Source organism: Mytilus californianus, unplaced genomic scaffold, assembly GCF_021869535.1.
Source record: "Mytilus californianus isolate M0D057914Y unplaced genomic scaffold, xbMytCali1.0.p SCAF_8, whole genome shotgun sequence".
NCBI classification, from domain to species: domain Eukaryota; kingdom Metazoa; phylum Mollusca; class Bivalvia; order Mytilida; family Mytilidae; genus Mytilus; species Mytilus californianus.
Window position 1 is genome coordinate 81,966,544 of NW_026262734.1, and position 20,799 is coordinate 81,987,342.

A 20,799-nucleotide genomic window follows, 5' to 3' on the forward strand; every position below is an offset into this window, starting at 1 on the left:
ACATGGCTTATTCTTGCCACAAAATTCTTACACGCACAGAACAAAAATCAAAGGAAGATCTTTTTAATCAGTTTTTCTGAAGGAAAAATCGGCTTATTGCAATGGTTTTTTGATTATTTGTGATCATGCTTAACTGTACAATGACAGCATCATTTGTGCTTTATATGTCAGGTCATCGTAATTTGAAAGAAAATTCATCCATAGATTTGTTTAATTTTCATTTATTTATTTGTATAATGAAATAGTGCCCTGCTGTTTGCTACAACAAAGTTTCTTTAAAACATAAGTAACTAAATTAAAATACATTTTTATGCCCCACCTACGATAGTAGTAGGGGCATTATGTTTTCTGGTCTGTGTGTCGGTTCGTTTGTTCATACGTTCGTTCATCCGTCCGTTCGTCCGTCTGTCCCGTGTCAGGTTAAAGTTTTTGGTCAAGGTAGTTTATGATGAAGTTATAGTTGCATCCACTTGTAACTTTGCATATATAGTCATTATGAGTGGGAATTTCTAAAAAGTATGGCAAATTTGGGTTTCAGTCCAAATTTTACGGTTCATTGAACATGAAAATGGGATTGTGTGAAACAGCTTTTTTTGATGAAGTTGAAGTCCAATCAACTTGAAACTTAGTATACATGTTCCCTATGATATGATCTTTCTGATTTAAATGACAAATTAGAGTTTTGACCCCAATTTCAAGGTCCACTGAACACTGAACATAGAAAATGATAGTGCGAGTGGGGCATCTGTGTACTATGGACACATTCTTGTTTACCATAAATTTGTCTTTTGGCAACACATACCCTTTATGTTTTTTCACTAAAAACAGTTATTTTACGATGAATTTGTCATTTCAAAGCTCTAACACATACCTTGGAAATAAAGATTAGGTTAAAATGACTGGTAGGGATATGAACATAGATTTGAAACAAGGCTATTTTGACAACAACCAAAAAAAAATAAAATTTAAAGATTGATTTTTTTTTTAATAGTTTTCTTATTGATAAAGATTTATTTTATAGCTTCACCATTGAAGAACAATACTGCTGAAAAAGACGGGACATTAATAAAGAAAGAGCACCAAGAGAAAGGAGCAGTGAAGGCCATTGTATACTTACATTATGTCAAAGCCTGCGGTACTGGTTGTGTTTTACTGGTACTGTCCTTACTGGTATCCTATTATGCTTTGTTAGTCGGTAGTAATTTCTGGCTGTCAGTGTGGAGTGAAGATTCTACAGAGTTTAATACACAACTAAAAGCATTCCAGCAGCTAGGAAATAGCACCAATATGACTGCACCTGTAAGTTAATCTGAGGGGAGATAACTGCTGGGAATATATTGATCATGTGACTTTTTTTTTGTTTTAAGGAAAATTTTGTATAGTGTACTTATTTGCATATTGAACGTTTCAAAAACGGAATTTACCAAATTTGAATTGATTTATACACATAATCACTATAAAATATGAAAAATCAAGAGCAAAGAAACAATGCTATGATTGCTGGTCTTCATCTGAATGTCACAGTGAAGTATGGAGAAAAATTTATAACTGCTCTGCAAGTTAGTGATAACCTCAAGCACCTTATTGCACAGAATTATTTGCAATCACACAACATCTATGCTTGAAATAACACAGCTGTTTGGTTATTTAACATATTATAAATTGTATCTGCCTAAGAAATCTTAACAAATAATAAATTGTATCTGCCTAAGAAATCTTAACAAATACTGCTGTATCACCGTCAAAATCACTTTATGAAAAAATTTCTTAGTTTTGAATTGGAACAAAATGCATGTTATAGTGCAGCATATGACTGATAAAACTTAAATCTATAGCTTAAGTTACAAACTGTATTTTTTATGTAAAATACTGCAACAACATAGAAAATTACGATAGGGCAATCAATAATCATGAGACTGAGAAAGAGTGAGTAAGAAAGACAACACAAAAAAAAAAGATGAAAAGAACAAAAATACACAGAATTTTACACAGAAAACTAAAGATATAGTGACCAAAATCTTGGGCTGATATCTGATGCTCAAGAAATCAGGACAGTAGTTTCTTTTCTGCTAATAAAAAGTTTTTAATTAGAATCCAGCGTAAATCATCATATTTTTACCAGTGCATGAACTTAAAACTAATAAAAAATTATGAAAGAATAGAATTAACAGTACAAAGGAGATTGAAGAAATTTCTTTTGCAGGTATTCTCTATATTTCTTTTAACGGTATTTTCTCTATTTTCTTTTTACCATTTTTTCCTCTATTTTATTTGAGCAGTTTTTTTCTGTATATAGAATTACAATTTATGGACAGTCATGATTGCATGTTTATTAGTTTTACTGTATTTTCAGGTATTTAACAACACTTATTACACCAATATCTATGTGGCATTATCTATTAGTGGGATCATGGCAGCTTTATTGGCTGGCCTTGTGCTCTATGTTGTTGGGATTAGGGCATCTAAAAATCTACACAAATTGATGTTAGATACAATTCTGCATGTGCCTGGGAGGTAAGAATTCTCATATACTAGGCCAAAAATAAAATTTTGATTGTTTGATGTCGCCTTCCTATCCACCTAAAAAGCTTCCTACCCGAACAAATTCTATGATTCAAATCGGTTCAATTTTTTTTCCTACTCTAACTTCGTTTTCTTGTCCAAAACATGTATCTTATGTTGTTGGCCAAAAATAAATAAAATCTCTACCTATCTACCCAACCCAGAAGGCATGGGTAGGCAACATTGAACAAAATTTTTTTAAAGGTGGCCCTATCTTATTATTGTGCACTTTGATGACAAAAATAATGTTGATTAATGTTATTATAATAATTAGTGATTGATTGCTAATTATATTCAAAAAATAAAATCCAAGAATAACTGTATGGGAGGGATAACACATGATACTTTATTCTGTGGGTATTAGATAGGGTTGGAAGCAAACACAAATCTGTTACTAATGAAAAAAATATGGGTGATGGGGTATGGAAAAAGTGTTCTCTAACCCTCCAACCTAACCCTTACAATTTTTTTCTGGAATATGTAATGCTTTGAAATTGATTTGATTTATTGTTAATTGATCAGCAAGAACAGCTAAATTAAGCTAAGAGCCCTTTCATTGAATATTATTTGATAACCATACAATATACAATCATATACAATACTGATGCTTTTTTACAGTGTGCATAGAGAATTGTGTAGAAAAAAAATTTATGTTAGGTTTGCTTGTTTTCCAGCTTGGCCATTAAATCAGTATAAGGCCAATTCAAATTAATTGATAGATTTTCATTCCGGCCTGCCCCTCCTGCCCTGATTTTTAATTTTTTTTTTAAATTTACGATTTCTGTATTTTTTTTATTTCCGTAATGGGTAACTGCCAATAATTTTGTTTCATTCAAAACTTCCTGTTTCAAATTTCTGTTTCCGTATTTCTTCGAGTAATATACATGATATAACCAAAATGATTAAGTCAACATTTCTGCTGCTCAATAATGACAACATTATCTTCTGAGAATATAGATTGATTACTAGAAGCGCATGAAATATTAGGGTTACGAATAATAGGTGGTGTCTAAGAACGCTAATCGCAGTATTCACAAATTTCAGTGATTAGAAAACCGTGGATTTTTTATTTATACAATGACTTTGTGTCAGGAAATTTGGACTGTGAATGATATCCAAAGCACAAGAATTGTGGAACCTATTGGTACAAAAACCAGAGTCAAAAACATTACTGGAATAAAGTAATTGACACAAGCACAAATTTGTGCGATTTATGACCGTATATTGAGTACAAAGAGTCGGCCAACGTACAATATGTATTATAGCAAGCCCTTAAATTTACCCCAAGGCTGTCGTTTTTGTTGACAAACAGCAAACATCCTCTGTCCCCATCCCCTTAATAGAGTCATTAAACAACTTCTACTTTTTGGTTCAGTTCATGTTTTACACTTACTATGTTTCCACCTTGCATAAGAATCTTCAACGCATCAACCCTAGTATTTTCAACACATTTTGAGTTTTCATTTCACACTGTACTCATAATATTTGTGTTGCATACTAATGCATATATGCTTCATTTTATGGGCACTACAAATCATAGCTTAAAAGAAAAATAAATTTGATGTAAGCAGTCTAAAAGAGAACATTTCTCCACGTTTTTTGCTATTTATTAAAAATAGGTTTCTAAAGCAGCCAGCCGCCATTACATGTAGAACAGTGGTTGCCAATCAGAAATATTAATTTAAGAATTTGAAAATAATTTAGAATTCCTTATATATACATGATATAAGCTTATTATTACCATTGTATATGAACAACACGTTACAAAAGGGTTTAGGAGGAAACAAAAATTAAAAAATAAAATCCTCCCACCCGCCCAATTTAAAAAAAAAATCTGGATGAAAATCTACTAATTAATTTTAGTTGGCCTAACACAAACATGATGGTAGAGAGTCTGGATCGGAGGTCTTCATTACAGTATTCTTTATTTTTCAGGCCATTATTTTCTATTCTTATTTTTATTTGCCCTTTTACGGGACGTATTATGGTATACTGTTGTCCGTCCTTCCGTCTGTCCATCCATCCGTCCGTCGTCAACATGTCGTACAATAACTCAAAAAGGCTTTAACCAATTAGCATGAAACCATGGTAAACTGTTAATATCTATTGACGTGAGTTCCCTTTCAATTTTTATAAATTTTAGATTTTACATTTCTGAGTTAGAGGGTGTTATTCCTTAAAAAAGGGGGATTTTTCAAGTTTTCGGGCAATAACTCAAAAATGCTTTATGCAGTTTTCATGAAACTTTGGTGAATTGTTTATATCTATTGACATGAGATCCCTTTCAATTTTTATAAATGTTAGATTTTAAGTTTCCGAGTTTTGGGGTTTTATTAATTAAAAAAGGGTGTTTATCACGTTTCCAAACAATAATTCAAAAATGCTTGGAGCAGTTTTCATGAGACTTTGATGAATTATTTATATCTATTGATGTGAGCTCCCTTTACTTAGATTGATGAAATTTTTAGATTTTACGTTTCTGAGTTTATATGGGGTTTTATTCATTAAAAAAAGGGGGATTTTCCAGTTTTCGGACGATAACTGAAAAGTGCTTTGAGCAGTTTTCATGAAGCTTTGGTGACTGGTTTATATTTATTAAGATAACCTCCCTTTAGTTTTTTGTAAATTTCTGATATGATATTGACGAGTTATGAAACATTATTCTTTGAAAAAGTGACAGGCGTATCATGCGTTCAAGGCGCAGCTGTTTATTTTTACCATTATTCTCTATTTTTTTTATATTTTAGCACCCCATTATTCTTTATATTTTGTGCTGATTATTTTTTATTTTTTATCCTTCATTCTCTATCCTATAAACCCTATTCAGACCCTCATGAAAGTAACTGTATGACTAGTTGGTTTTTTTCGTTTACAATAGCTAGTAAAGAGTTTATGGTTTAGATTACAAGCAAGCAAACCATATAAAAACAAGAAGATGTGGTATGATTGCTAATGAAACAACTCTCTACCAGAGACCTATTGATGTAGAAAGTAAGAAACTATAGGTTACTCTACGGCTGTCAACACTGAGAAAAACCCATACCACATAGCAAGCTATAAAAAAACTAATGACATGATTTATGTACAAAATAAAACACGAAAAAACAAAATTGATATACAGCAACAAACAACAATCGCAGAGTTAAAGGCTCCAGAGATTTCTTCACTGAAAGTACACACTCAAGTGTAATTGCAATAATATATAATCATCATTTTGCAGATTCTTTGACACAAATCCAAGTGGAAGAATTATCAACAGATTTTCTAATGATATGGGACAAGTAGATCAGGTAATTTATTATTTTAATAATATCAGCCACATATATAGATAATTCATTGTTCTAAGGTTTGGTTGACATTTTGATGAATCCTTTTCCTTCAACCAATCAAATTTTCTGTTACAGAATGCTATCTTTACATGTATGCAGTCAGGTTATGAATTTTATTGTTGGAATCATCATAGATAATGAATAATTACAGACTGACAATTCAGTGTGTTTGTTTTTATTTATATTGTAAAAGAAAAAGGCACTCAATTAAATTCATTGATTCGTTTCAACAAGTTTCATTTTGTTTTCATGTGTTTATGCTTAATTATTTGTTAGAATAAACTATTATATGCTTTCATTAATTAATGTGTATATTTCTTATTGTTTTGAAGAAGATGTTACTAAGTTGTAAATCTTCTGTCTGACCCATTTGTCATTTTCAACAATAAAATATGTTTAAGGTGGTACTCAACACCTTGACTAAAATCAATTTGGCTCGTTTAATTTTCATAAAATTTTGACAAAATATTTACTTTGACCCTTTGAAAAAAATATAAACATTTCAAAAAACTTTAACCAATCACTTTCTCGGAAAAATTTCATTGGATATATAGCAGTTTGACAAACACTAATTTTAATCATTGAGAATCTTAATATTTCCTTAACAATACAACGTAATTAAAACGTTTAGCTGATTTTACATAGTTATCTCCCTGTAGTGTTAGGTACCACCTTAAACTAACAAAATACTATTATGTAAATTGAGTATCACACCCTATGAAATATGCTTCTGAACTAGATATCATTTTTTAAGTACCGGTAAACTTTGATGTTGCCAATAATTTTAGTTTTTTAAATAAAATGAAGAGGTTTAATATTAAAGGAATATTTGGAAATACTTTCTTGATAGAATGTCAATTGTAATTTAAGACAATAATATATATTGATACCAAACAATACCTCTTAATAAAAATATATACCATTTGTTTCTTTTACTGTAGATTCATTACTATTCATAAGGTGCAAATTTTAGTGGATTTCTTAGATATAGCTCAACCAAAAATTTAAGTGTTCAATGAAGTACAAGTCCCCTGTAAACTTATATAAGATTGAAAATGGAAATGGGGAATGTGTCAAAGAGACAACAACCGACCATAGAGCAGACAACAGCCAAAGGCCACCAATGGGTCTTCAATGCAGCGAGAAACTCCCGCACCCGAAGGCGTCCTTCAGCTGGCCCCTAAACAAATATGTATACTAGTTCAGTGATAATGGACGTCATACTAAACTCCAAATTATACACAGGAAACTAAAATATGCATATATTGGCAAAGCAACAAATTACAGAGTTGATGAAAATACTTTTCCTCCATCCACGAAAATTGATACCCACGAAAATGAATGACAGTATTCATGAAGTAATATGATATTATTTTGTTTTTCAGAAACTACCCAATATTTTGGATAACTTCCTAGGCTGTTTATTTACCACACTATGTGCTGTGATTGTTAATACTATAACCACACCATATTTTATATTAGCTGCTATACCACTGTTTATATTGTATTATCTCATACAATTGTTCTTCAGAGCTTCCGCTAGGTACGTATGTTTAGAGTAGAAAACCATATATGTGTAATAAAAAATTGAGAAGATGTCGTATGACTGCCAATTAGATAACTATTTAACAGAGTCTAAATAACATGGATATAGGTGAGGGCTTCCAATAAATATTTGAGCCAGCCGGACATTTTTTTCTTATCTACAAGAAGATGTGGTATGAGTGCCAATGAGACAACTCTCCATCCAAGTCACAATTTGTACAAGTAAACCATTATAGGTCAAAGTACAACCTTCAACACGGAGCCTTAGCTCACACCGAACAGCAAGCTATAAAGGGCCCCAAAAATGACTTGTTTAAAACCATTCAAACAGGAAAACCAATGGTCTAGTCTATATAAAAATAGAGAAACACTTATGAACCACATCAACAAACGACAACCACTGAACATCAGGTTCCTGACTTAGGACAGGTGCAAACAAATGCAACGGGTTTAAACATTTTAATAGGCGCCAACCTTCACCCTAACCTGAAACAATAGTGTAACATCACAACATAGAAAGACACACTATAAGAGACTTATAATTAAAGTAACAAAGGGCAATTATGGTAATCACTTGAGCATCTTCGCAATGATTGACACTAAAGGATATTCAACTTCAGACTTTTGATATAAATTCTATGTTCTGACGTAACCTTACGTTGACAGTGCATCATTTGAAGTGTGTAACATAATTGCCCTGATTCAAGCAATTATAGTTCATTGTACAGCCTTTAAGAATGAACAAATCACATACCTTATATTGTCAGCTATAAAAGGTTCTGACACGACAAAATGTGAAACAATTAAAAAAAAATAAAAACCAGCATAATTTACAACAAAATAATTTCTGGAAAAGAAATATGACAGACTATTCCAAGCACAACCACTGAATTACAGTCTCCAAACTTGGGACAGGCACATAAAGTATGTGACAGGGTCAAACATGCTTGTGAGAGCTCAACCCTCCCATAACCTTGAACTTTGGTAAACCAGTTTTCTTTTTACTGATCATTTCATTTTAAAATTCATCAAAAACTTATCATTAAATTTACTGCTAATCTTATTTTGGAGATTTTGGCAAGACAAGAAATAACTGCTAAATAAACATATGCGACACTATCATTAAAAGCGACATCTAATACATACTTAAAAAGACAACATTTTTACATGTAAAAATATTTCGATAATAAAATATATATAACTTCTAGATTACAACATGTTTTCTTTGGTAAACCATAGAATAAAGGGAACTATCAATTAGAGGAACCATATTATCAATACACATAAGATAACTGAGTTATAATAAATAAAAATAATAACAGTTTACATGTACTTTGTTTTGTAGAGAGTTACAAAGATTAGATAATACTACAAAATCACCAATCTTTTCACATTTCTCAGAAACGTTAAATGGACTACAGACTATTAGAGCATACAGGTAAGGCCATGGACCTCATTCATAAAACTTTACTCAACTTGAAACTTAGTACACATGTATAGTATGAATTGAACTTTTTAATATATATGTAGGACTCAAATCTATGGTGGGTTCCAGATCTATGGCAGATTCCTAATCTGTGGTAAATATGATGTCATGCCATCTCAAATCTATGGCAAATTTTTCGTTTTCTAATCTATGGCAGATTTCTAGTTTTCAAATCTATGGCAGATTTTCTGCAAATGCAGGACCAGTCAGTACATATTATCTGACCAATGATTTCAAAGTTGACTTAAACAGGTCGTCATGTCCAAATGTAGCAAAAGCTGCTTTTAAGTAAAAGCCAGTATAAGATAAATGGATTAGGAGTACGACTAGGAAGTATATCCATAACCATTTGTGAAATGAACACAGGCTTTAGAAGTGAAATGATGGGACCTGGAAGAATAGCATTTTCTACTCTGTACCTGTTTGACTGTTCATTTTATCCAAGTCCCTTAACAACCCAAAAAGCAGTTTGACTTTTTACCTATATTTATTTGAGCATTATTAAATCTTTTTTAACTGATAGCGATTTAAGTTAAAGTCCTGTAATGAACAATGCTTTGCATCAAACATGTGGCTTTCTTAAAAAATCCTTATTTCTCCAACAGTACAGTTATTCCACATAAATATAGCGGAAAATAATGTAAATATTTATTAGAAATCTATGACAGATTTTTTTTTTCAAATCTCAAGAAATATTGCTATTGGCTATGTTACATGTAAATTAAAATTAAAAAAGACCATAATTTAATAGGGATAAAAAAATAATAAGAAAACAGCTTATCACAACACTAGGAACACGAGGACAAGAAAACAAGGAGCGGAAACAAACACTAAACATAAACACCAAAAACACCAAAAAGATTATTTATTTGTTTGAAATTGCCTGCACCAGTGATTTTGCTGCTACAAATGACTATGGGTTTGTTTGCAAGTATTCTTATTTCATCCGAATCAAATGATTACATCTTCTCATTTGCAGGTATTTCTGTTAAGTTAGACTCAAATTCTAAAATATAATTTAATTTATGGATTACGGTCCTTGAAAACTGGCCTTTCCTTTTCTTCTATATAACAAAACCGTCATTGTTATTAGCGCCTTGCACATTACATGAGGTTATTTAATTGTGACGGAAAATTACAAAAAACCCGAAATCTGCCGTAGATTTGTAAAAAACAAAAAACTGCCATAGATTTATGATTTGATTGGCGTTTGTGACGTCATATTTACCATAGATTAGGAATTTGCCATAGATCTTGAACCCACCATAGATTTGAGTCCTACATATATTTAAAATAAAGGCTTTGACACAGATTTCTTGCTTCACTGAACACTGTTAAAGATAAATGTTATAATATAAAAATGTGTCCATTGGACTCTGTGCCCTGCTCTCACTTATTGTATTCCTGTAATAAAATTTTACTGAATCAGGTATTATACTGTAAAGCAATGATTACAAGTCCAATGATCATTTTGATAATTAGGAGATGTGGTTTGAATGCTAATGAGGCAACTATCCACCATGACAAGAATGTAAACAACTGCAGTTCACCATATGACCTTTAACAATGAGCAAAACCCATATTCTAAAGTAAGCTATGTTTTATTTGTTAATACATCCTAAAACTTCACAATATCATAAAGGGTATCCATATTTCAAATTTTCAGCTTCAAAAACCAAAGACAGCATCACTGTTAGAAAGTCACCAGATAATAACTAATCATCAACACAAAAATGGTCTTTTACCTTGAAAAAAATGTAGATTTTGAATTTATCTCTTTTAGTGTCTTGTTAACATATATAATATAAGCCTGCATTCATTTTCGTCCAACTCAGCTTTGTTTAAGATATTATTTTACTAATATAGATTATAATATTAATTATATTCTCATTACATTTTCACGGCATTGTCCTGGATATACACATACCATCCAACAATTAATCATATTTTGGGTTTTTTTTTCAGGTCAGAGAAAAGATTTTTTTCCAAGGTGATGAATTTAATAAATAAAAACAACACACCATTTTTGTATTTGCATACAGCTAATAGATGGTTAGGAGTTAATTTGGTAAGTAACATATTTTTTTTTATTTTTTTATTTGGTTATTGTATCATTGGTTTGTTGTTTAATAAAACCACAGATTAATTACAATGCTGAAATTTTTTTTTTTTGCAATGGTGACACTTGTAATGTCATACCTATGAAATTACAAAATTTTTGTTGTGACTCTGTACTCTTCCTATTTACAAGATTTGTAAAAATTCAGTTGCCCTTTAAAATCATGCTACAAAATTATACCTTCCAACAATTTATTTTGAACCTTTTAATTCAAAAAATCCGTTTTGCTCATGCATAGCAATTTGTGCTATTTCTTTTCCTTTTAAAATATTTTATTTGAGAGGTGTGATGATAAATGTTATTCTTATAGCACGGGATGATTCTTATTGTAAAATATCCTATGATAATTGTATCTAGCCCTTTCCGTGTGATCAACATGAAAAAATATTTCAGTTTGTTTGAAATACAATAATACTGATTTGCAATTTTTTGCAATGCTTTAATTATGGAAAAATTGTGACAGGATAGGTTTCGTGAGAACAAAAACTTTCATTTTGAATTTCAATAGCATTTCCTGAATTCGCAATAATTAATCTTGCATTTCTGTCTTTTTTTTTAACTGTTGCAAAAAAAAATGTACACATCAATTTCTGAATTTACATTAATTGTGAGTAATTTTATTTTTCTTCTTACAGGATTATTTAGGGTCAATCCAAGTTTTGTTTGCTGCCGTGGTAACGCTAGCCAGCTGTCTAGGAGGAAATACATCACCGGCATTTGTTGGTTTAGGAATAACATATGCTCTACAGGTGAATATTAACTGTGTAGCTTCTTTGTATTTTGCTACAGTGATAACTGATCTGTTAACACTGAGTTTGTGAGTTCCAACCCTACTTGTGGCAAGGTGTGTTTGACTCCGATCTTAATTAAGTAGGATTGCCAGTTTTACTGCTCAAGGTCAGTAATTCAACCTGAATACTTCAGCTCCCTCTACCACTAAGAACTGTTAACACAGAGGTTGTGAGTTCCAACCTAGCTTGTAGTAAGGTGTGTTTGACTCTGATCTTAAATAACTAGGATTGCAAGTTTTACCGCTCAAGGTCAGTGATTCAATCTGAATACTTCAGTTCCCTCTACTAATAAGAACTGTTAACACCGAGGTTGTGAGTTCCAACCTAGCTTGTAGTAAGGTGTGTTTGAATGATCTTAATTAATTAGGATTGCAAGTTTTACTGCTCAAGGTCAGTGATTCAGTCTGAATACTTCAGCTCCCTCTACCAATAAGAACTGTTAACACCGAGGTTGTGAGTTCCAACCTAGCTTGAAGTAAGGTGTGTTTGACTCTGATCTTAATTAACTAGGTTTGCAAGTTTTACTGCTCAAGGTCAGTGATTCAATCTGAATACTTCAGCTTCCTCTACCAATAAGAACTGTTTACACTGAGGTTGTGAGTTCCAACCGAGCTTGTAGTAAGGTGTATTTGATTCTGATCTTAAATAACTAGGATTGCCAGTTTCCTTCTGAAGGTCAGTGATTCAATCTGAATACTTCAGGTTCCTCTACCAATAAGAACTGTTCACACCAAGGTTGTGAGTTCCAACCCAGCTTGTGGTAAGGTGTGTTTAACTCTGATCTTAATTAACTAGGTTTGCCAGTTTTCCTTCTGAAGGTCAGTGATTCTCATTGCATACTCAAGCTTCCTCCACCTTCAAGAACTGGCCACCATGAGAAAGCCGACAGTGCTGAAAGTGGTGTTTAACACCAATAATTAATCAATCTTCATTTTTTAAGTCATTAGTAAAATATCGCAAATGCAGGAGCATACAGATAAAGTAATTGGACTAAAATGATAACTAGAGGTGTCTTAGCATGGGAGTTATGTATAATATGAGTAAGGCCAAGAATGGCAACCTACCCCTGAAACAAAACAAAAAAGGAGCCAAGCTATGATGATTCTATGCATTTTAACTTGGATTTAAAATAAATGTATATATATTTATTCTCGTGAACCAAAGTACAATGATTTAGATACAAAATGAAAAATACTCTTATTTTGTAAGTTGATTCTTGAAATTTGTTGATATTGTATGTCAGAAATCTATGTTCTCATGTGCCATGTCAGAAGCCTATGTTCTCATGTGTCATAAGTTTTTCTGGAGCTAATAAATTGGTAAAGGTTACATTTTATTGGAAAAAATCCACCTTGATTATTTGATTTATTAAAATATATTGAAACAAAATTATTTCAGGTATCATTTTATTTAAATTGGATTGTAAGGATGTCAACGGAAACAGAAATGTTAATGAATTCCGTGGAGAGAGTTCATGAATATACCAAATTAGAAAGAGAACCTGACAAACACCCAGACGGTGAGTAACATCCTACACAATTATAGAACCTGACAAACACCCAGACGGTGAGTAACATCCTACACAATTATAGAACCTGACAAACACCCAGACGGTGAGTAACATCCTACACAATTATAGAACCTGACAAACACCCAGATGGTGAGTAACATACTACACAATTATAGAACCTGACAAACACCCAGACAGTGAGTAACATCCTACAAAATTATAGAAACTTACACACACCCAGACGGTGAGTAACATCCTACACAATTATAGAACCTTACAAACACCCAGTTGGTGAGTAACATCCTACACAATTATAGAAACTTACAAACACCCAGACGGTGAGTAACATCCTACACAATTATAGAACCTTACAAACACCCAGACGGTGAGTAACATCCTACACAATTATAGAAACTTACAAACACCCAGACGGTGAGTAACATCCTACACAATTATAGAAACTTACAAACACCCAGACGGTGAGTAACATCCTACACAATTATAGAACCTTACAAACACCCAGACGGTGAGTAACATCTTACACAATTATAGAACCTGACAAACACCCAGACTGTGAGTAACATCCTACACAATTATAGAACCTGACAAACACCCAGACGGTGAGTAACATCCTACACAATTATAGAACCTTACAAACACCCAGACGGTGAGTAACATCCTACACAATTATAGAACCTTACAACACCCAGACGGTGAGTAACATCCTATACAATTATAGAACCTTACAAACACCCAGACGGTGAGTAACATCCTACACAATTATAGAAACTTACTTCTCGAAATTTTCATGCTATTTGTGTGAGAAAAATATTTCTCTTCTCTAGGGAAAGCTTTGTTCTCGGCAAATGATTGGTCGAAATTTCAATTATGACATCAAATTTTCTTGATTTCTTCTGAATTTCCTATTGTGATGTCATGAAAAAGGCGACCATGCCTGATGATGTCAGATATACAACTTTTTGCAAATCTTTGAAGAGGAAGGATAAACTTGTTTAGATATCGTCTTAAAATCATTATATTTAGAGAAACATTCCAACAGGGTATCGTGTATTTTGATATTCTCCACTCTCAACAATTAATTTTTAAATATTTGAAAAGCTCGGCAAGTCTTGCGTTTTAAATTTTAAAATTTAATTTTCTGGAGGGGAGAAATATCGTAACACACTTGATGCAGTGGTGGAATCTATAAAATACCCAGATGGTGAGTAACACCTATTTTGTTTTAAAAAGATAGGATATATGTATACAAAATGATAGATCCTTACAAACACCTAGATAGTGAGTAACACCTATATTCATTCTAAAACGAACAGGGTCTTTGGATTTGGATTAAGTTAACTGTGAATTAAAATAATCTAAGTGGTAACAATTCTCTATATGATTCTACACAGACTTTATCAGAACCACAAAATCAAATATCTACAAAAATACAAGTTTTCCTCAATCCCCGGAAATTGGTATCCATGAAAGTACATGAATCCACAGTATTATACTCAAATACTGAGTGTGACAGCTGACGGATATGGTAATAAAATATTGATTTTCATTTAATATGCAACTCATAATGATATTTACTGATTTTTTATCTCTGAAACTGTTACATTTCTGATGTCCAGAGCTATGATCATTTTTTGCTATGGTAAATATTACAGAAAAGCTATTTTCAAATAATTTTTGTTATTTAGTATTATATTGAATATGTTAATATATGAAAATTATACTCATCATCAAAGGTAATACAGTTTTATAATATTTTTGACAGGAAACCTGATTGTTGATGAATCATGGCCAGAGAAAGGGGAGATAACTTTTGATAAAGTCAGTCTAAGATATGATTCCCACTTAGATCCAGTAGTTACAGAGGCATCATTTACTATAAATGCCGGAGAAAAGGTAATATCATACCAAATGTTTTATCATTTCAAAGGTATTTTGAAAGATTCATTTCCTTATTTCATGTCATGTTTAATCAATGTTGAATATTATATACATGTAAATCGAAAGAATTGCATGCTTTGTTATAGAGTTTTTTTTTGGAGATATTTAGGGGTGTTGAACTGGTTGCGATGAAGAGAACTGCAAGTTCGATAGTAGAATTCTAAAATAGTTAGGTGTGAAGAATTTTATTAAGATAAAGTGAATTGTAAGTTTGATAGTAGAGTTCTGAATTTTATAGGGATCATATATCAGATCTTTAAAGCAGTCGTCAAGCATGTTAGTAGTATCCTTGTTATCAGACCCCTAATATGATTCACAATAAATGGAACACTTAATGTACATGGTTAATATTACAGCAAATAAATCATTAATTTTTATAAGCAATTTTTCAAAAGTGTGAAACATTATATTTATGGATTCATTATTATTCGTTTGGTACCAATTTTCGTGGATTTCGTGAAAATATATGAATCCACAGTATATATATATAAATATTTTCAGGTTGGTTTATGCGGAAGAACAGGAAGTGGAAAATCATCTGTTACGTTGAGTTTGTTCCGCATGATTGATATATGTGGTGGAAGTATAATCATAGATGGGAAAGATATAGCAAGAGTACCTTTAGAAAAATTGAGATCCCAGTTAGCAATTATTCCTCAGGATCCAGTATTGTTTGCTGGCTCTGTAAGGTAAGTCTAAGATATGAAAATAAAATTTGTGGTAGCAAGGTTCAAACCTCATAAAAATGCCTTCTTTCCTTTACATAATATACTCAGAGTAAAAATTTCGGTTGCATATCACATTTTAAAAGTATTTGAAACAAGTCAAAATTTGGACACAACATTTCTGAAGTCATAAACACCAAATTCTGTGAAAATGAGAATTTTCTTAATTTTAATTTTTGACATCTCAAATAAGAAATTTTTAACAAAAAAAATCCAAAAACTTTGCGAAATTGGTGAAAGCAAAGTCATGTGTATATTTTCACCTGAAAACAACATAAATGACCCATTTACACTTTCTTAATCAAACTCTTGTTTAAAGACAAATTTAAAATTGACCTATTTCTTTTGATTATTGACTTTTGTGATTGAAATATCCATTGTCACTAATAAAATGAAAAATCCTCTGTAAGTTAAACTGTGCATTGATTTCATATAATGAATATATATAGTAAGATGTGGTGGGTTATTTGTTTTGTTGAGTATACATGTATGTACCAATTATGTCGTCACATTTTGCGTATAAGTACTTTATCATCTTCAAGCTCCAATATTGAACTGAGTGCTCTGCCAGAGATATGATATGAGTGGAAAGATGACATAAGTGACAGAATTGACTGATACAAACTTACAATTGAGACCAAACATTTCAGACTTCTGGGTTTTGAGTATTTCAGGTCAATTTGTTGCCTGAACTTTGCAAAAATCACAGATGTAACTTTAATTGATATTTGATGATTAAGAATGATCATGATGTTTATATGTAAAAAATAAGGAAAAGTAGAGTTTTGTTTAAAAACTAACTTGACTAAGATAGGAGAGGGGTTTGTATAAGTGACTTGTCACATGTTTTTTAATCTTTGCATTGCATTTCTGTACGTATAATAATATGAAGATGTGGCATGAATGACAATGAGACAACTCTCCACCAGAGATCAAATGAAATAGAAGTTAACAACTATAGGTCACTATATGGTCTTCATCCCATACCACATAGTAAGTTGTTTATTTATTTATTTACTTAGTAAAATATTGTGTATACTAAGAAAGACAGTTTAGCTTCAGTCAGAATATATATTATTATGTTTTGATTGTTGACTATATTTGAATAAATAACCATACTGTATACTGTTGATTTATTAATATTTGTGTGGTACATGTACTAGTTTTCACGGATTTTTTGGACTAAGAATAACTATGAATACATGTAAAGTGTTCAACAGAAAATAAATTCAGCTTTGTATTAGCTTGTGTGGGGTATTGTCAAAACGACAAAAACTAAATTTCTTAAACCATGAAAATTGGTGCACATATATATGAATGATTCAATGTGTTCTAGTTAAAAACAATGAACTAAGGAATAAAGGTCAAATAGCAGACCTTCTTTAACCTAGGACTAAAAGCATTTAAAAACTTTAAAAAATTGACACATGCATATACATCTGCACAATACAAAAACGCTATACATAAGAAATGAAAAATATTTATTTACTTGTTTTAGGTACAATTTAGACCCTACAGATACTTTAGATGATGAAAAGTTGTGGTCAGCATTGGAAACAGTACAAATGAAAGAGGTCATTACAGCCCTGCCAGACCAATTAAGTATATGTCATTATTATTGTCATTTTAATAGATGCATGTGTTAGAATGAAAAAATATGTTTTAGGTTGAACTTAAGGGGAAATAATCAGATATTTATATTTTATATTAAGGGCAAATAATCAGAGATTTATATTTTATATTGAGGATTGAGGAGAAATAATCAGGATATATATTTTGGCAGTGGCTATATCTGAATTCAAGCTGTCAAAATAGCATATTTCTATTGAAATGGCTCTTTTACCGGCACCAGCAACATAGTGAATTTGTTATTTTGCCTGTTCTTTGTAAAGATTGAAAAGTAAGTACTACGAAAAGGTGCACTGTGAACATAAAAGAATCAAATAATTTCTGATATAGCTGTGGTTAAATAAGAAAACAGCTAACAATATTTTGAGATGCATATACAGTCGACTCTCGTTATCTCGAAGTCAGCCGGACCAGAGAAATATTTCGAGATACACGTAGTTCGACTCAAACGAAAAACAGAAGCTTGACAGACCAGAGGACACAACTCTTGCTTAGCTTGGTAAAGCTAAAATAAATCCGGATGAATATGGAAAGGGGATCGATATTCTGGTATCAGATCGATGTATTTGTATGTCATGGTCTTTCATTATTATTATTATAATAAAATTATTTTTACTTATTCAATTGTTTCAGTTACAATTGTTTTCTATGGCTTTTACCTGAGAGAGTAATTTTCCAATCAATCTTAGCGTTATTTAGGTCATTTAAAGTTGACAAAATTGTTTATTCTCGGATACAAGAAATTTTAGAAAATTTAGATTTCTCTTCATTTTCTTTCATCTCACTCTTTCTTTTCAAAAGAAAATACAAGATTAAAGACGCCGATTGAGTAGTTTTTAGGTGATCACCAACGGAAGTCTTAATCCCCACTTTATACACATCCAAGCCAAGGCTTCCAAAACAGTCATATATTCCAGACATTTGTATAATGTCCGGTAAAAGTCCGGCTGGGCAAAGCATGAAACGGACATCTACTTTTTAGTTTTCAAGGCTAAAGAGACAGTCATTTTAACATAATTCGCGATCTTTTTGACCCAACCTTTTGCCTTTAACAGCCACACATTTCCGGTCATAATGCTACATGTATGCATAAGAATAAAATCTCAGATTTTATAACTCTATGTTGTATAAAAATAAAAGTTAAAAATCTCATTGCATCATAAATTTTATAAAACATTATACAATATAACAAAATCAATCACTTAGCTTCAAAAATCAAAAATATTTTAATTAAATTTGCGTTTGAAATAATAGTCAGTTCTTTGAATTGCATATATGTAAACAAAATAGTTTTTAACTTGGCTTCCGCTTACCTACTGGAGCAGGCAAAATAGCATATTTTCTATTTTTCCAGCACCGGCAACAATTTCACTATATTGCCAGTGCCGGTAATAGCAATTTCTATAGAAATATGCTATTTTGCTGGCTTTAAGGTGGAGAGGGTGTCTTAATTAAAATCCATAGAATTATTTAATAATTTGTCAAAATGTAGTTTTTTCACATTACAGGTTGTGCAAAATTGTCAGATTTTGTATAGATTATGCATGGAAAATACAATTTTGTATGATAAAAAGAAAACTACACCATAGAATTTTAAGATAAAATATTAGAAGATAGCTCTTATAACATACTTTCAGATAAGAAAAAGAAAAAATGGGGTCACCAAACTTATTTTCTTGCTACATATTAAAATAGGTAAATTCACAACACTTTCTATTGTAAAAAATTACTTTATCTGAGTAAAGTACAATCTGAGTTATCTCCCCTTATGTGGCAAAGTTGAAAAAAAATGAATCAAACAAAAATTTTGTTTTTTTTAGAAAAAACAGCCGTAAATAAGATAAAACACATAATTTTCGATATTAACAAGAAAAGTCTTACACATGAATTACAAACTACTCTCAAAAATTGCACATTTCATTAAAGAAGACCAATTGTTATCTGCTACTTCAAAATCCTAGATGGAGGAAGACACCCCAGCCACCTTAATTCAGATAATTTAATCAGAGCCGGCAAAATAACATGTTTTCGCCACTGCCATATATTTTATATTAAGGGGAAGTAATCAGAGATTTATATTTAAAATTAATATATTTGTCATACATTTTTGTCAAGTCTGTGCAAAATTTTGTTGAGGAAGGTAAACATAGCGATCCAATATTCCGCCGTAGGAATAGTCAGCATTTTAAAGGTTTGTCTGTGGTTGTCTAAGTTTTTTTTTGACATCAATAACTTTGTCAAATTTTCAAAATGACAAAAGCATTAATATGATCAAAATTTTGAAATATATTTCACTAACAAAAAGGAATTAGTTTATTTTGTAGTTAACTTTTAGATAGAGTCTGTGGTTAAGTTTTTTTACAACATCAATTACTTTGTGATTATTTCATAGAATCTTTTGAAATGTTGAAGAAGCCTTTTAATGATTAACATTATTTAGAGATAATGTCTGAATCTGAATTTTGAAATAAATCTTTTAGTTTTTCCATATTTTACAGATAAGTGGACTTTTTTTGTTCTTTTTTTTTTGTTATTAGTATTAACATGCAGTCTCAGAATAAATCTTTTAGTCATCAATAAATTTCTTAAATCTTCATTGAATGATTTGAAACTTGGAAATTTGCAAATAACTTTACACTTTTGTACTGAGACCCTTCATACAAATGGTTAAACGTTTGAAAACTTCTATTATTTCTTTACAGATTCAGATGTAACAGAAGGAGGAGAAAACTTTAGTGTTGGACAGAAACAGGTTTGTCGCATTACTTATTGTTTTAGTGAAATAAAATTTAGAGTATGATATCTGGTGTTGAACAATACTGTAATCAATATTGTAAGTTGTATCCTTAAGAACATGAAGCTGTTACTTGATTCCCACCCCCCTAATTTCAATTTGACATTATTTTTCCTTTTTGTAAGGCTATTGACAAAATATTTTGTTTCTGAGTTAGTCCTGGCATGACATCTTGCATTATTCAGTCAGTCTTTGTTTAATGTTTTAAATTTTCTTTTTACTTTGGTTTTCTATTGTTTTTAGAGAGCATTCATATTTTTTGTTTATAGTGTTTTCTTTTCCACAACATAACACACGTATGATTGTGCAGCTTCAATCAACCTTTATCATTTTCATCTCAAAAAATTATC

At 31.3% G+C, this 20,799-nt stretch overlaps 1 protein-coding gene across 2 annotated transcripts in view; it reads left to right on the forward strand.

Annotated features, from left to right (window-relative positions):
- LOC127710911 (ATP-binding cassette sub-family C member 8-like) overlaps positions 1-20,799 on the forward strand; it is a 70,846-nt gene that overhangs the window by 37,707 nt on the left and 12,340 nt on the right. For both annotated transcript variants that reach the window (XM_052216873.1, XM_052216874.1), the window contains 12 exons: positions 1,022-1,299; positions 2,354-2,514; positions 5,783-5,852; positions 7,277-7,434; positions 8,782-8,874; positions 10,888-10,990; positions 11,677-11,790; positions 13,231-13,351; positions 15,126-15,256; positions 15,803-15,990; positions 17,525-17,628; positions 20,358-20,407. In XM_052216873.1, coding sequence (XP_052072833.1) covers positions 1,022-1,299; positions 2,354-2,514; positions 5,783-5,852; positions 7,277-7,434; positions 8,782-8,874; positions 10,888-10,990; positions 11,677-11,790; positions 13,231-13,351; positions 15,126-15,256; positions 15,803-15,990; positions 17,525-17,628; positions 20,358-20,407 — 1,571 coding nt within the window. The remainder of the gene's footprint in view (positions 1-1,021; positions 1,300-2,353; positions 2,515-5,782; positions 5,853-7,276; positions 7,435-8,781; positions 8,875-10,887; positions 10,991-11,676; positions 11,791-13,230; positions 13,352-15,125; positions 15,257-15,802; positions 15,991-17,524; positions 17,629-20,357; positions 20,408-20,799) is intronic.